Source organism: Wasmannia auropunctata, unplaced genomic scaffold (genome assembly GCF_000956235.1).
Source record: "Wasmannia auropunctata unplaced genomic scaffold, wasmannia.A_1.0 LD316400.1, whole genome shotgun sequence".
In the NCBI taxonomy this organism is placed as follows: Eukaryota; Metazoa; Arthropoda; class Insecta; order Hymenoptera; family Formicidae; genus Wasmannia; species Wasmannia auropunctata.
The window spans coordinates 1-1,168 of NW_012046490.1; the positions used below are offsets into that span (position 1 = coordinate 1).

General features: G+C 41.2%; 1 protein-coding gene across 1 annotated transcript; it reads left to right on the forward strand.

The window, feature by feature from the left end:
- Positions 1-164: 164 nt before the first annotated feature.
- On the forward strand, positions 165-1,080 carry LOC105460749 (the record flags this gene model as incomplete). Its single annotated transcript, XM_011707248.1, has 1 exon — positions 165-1,080. A coding segment is annotated over one exon (916 nt), but the record flags the coding sequence as incomplete, so codon positions are not given.
- Positions 1,081-1,168: the final 88 nt, after the last annotated feature.

The following is a 1,168-nucleotide window of genomic DNA, read 5'->3' on the forward strand; positions in this document are numbered from 1 at the left end:
GCCATATTTTTTAATAAACCAAATTTTTTTAAAACTTCAAAACGTGCTTAACAACATCCTCAAAAAGAATTATCCTTTTACTTTTCCTTCCATTAAAAAAAAAATCGCAAAAAAACGTTAAATTTTCGCTCTCTACTGTGGTGTAACCCCTTAAACATTCCAAGGAATATAAGGTTATCCGACCAACAATTCGGCGATCCAGGCGAAATAGATATATTGTTAGGAGGAGGAGTATTCTGGGATTTGTTGTGCGTCGGACAAATCAAGTTGGGCAGAGGCTTGCCGATTTTGCAGAAAACAAAGCTTGGATGGATCGTGGCAGGAGGCTCACCCATCATCGGTAGCCAATCAAACGGAAAGAGTACGGCGCTTTGTACGATAATCAGAGATACAGAGTTATTACAACAAATCGAACGTTTCTGGACTGTGGAGGAAGGGCCGTCGCAGATAATTAAGGCAAAGTTAACAAGAGAGGAATCGTTATGCGAAGAAGAATTCCGGGATACACATTATCGTATGGCCGACGGGAAATTTGTGGTGCGCCTTCCCTGCCGAGAGGAACCCGATTGCTTGGGAGATTCACGAGAGTTTGCATTGAAGCGACTACATTCGATATTACGAAGATTAGATCGAGACCCGAAATTAAAAACTCACTACACAGAATGCGTACAGGAATATTTAAAATCAGGACATATGTCAAGGGTGCACAGAAACGCGGAATCCACAAACGAAATAGCTTATTATTTGCCGCATCACGCCGTGGTGAAGGAAGAAAGAACAACTACGAAGTTAAGAGTAGTCTTTGACGCATCCTGTAAGACGACCACCGGCAAATCGCTAAATGATATTCTAAGGATCGGTCCGACTATACAATCAGAATTATTTGAAATTATCTTGCGTTTTAGACAACATCAATATGTACTCACGGGAGATGTTGAGCAGATGTATAGGCAGATTTACGTAGACCCGAAACAACGGAATTTACAGCGGGTTTTGTGGAGAAACGATTCGACTTCACAAATTGAGGAGTTCGTATTAAACACCGTGACGTTTGGAGTCGCATCGGCTCCATTCTTAGCGGTAAGATGCTTACATCAGATAGCACACGAGTCACGATTGGAGAACCCAAAAATAAGCGAAATAATATTAAGAGATTTTTATATGGACG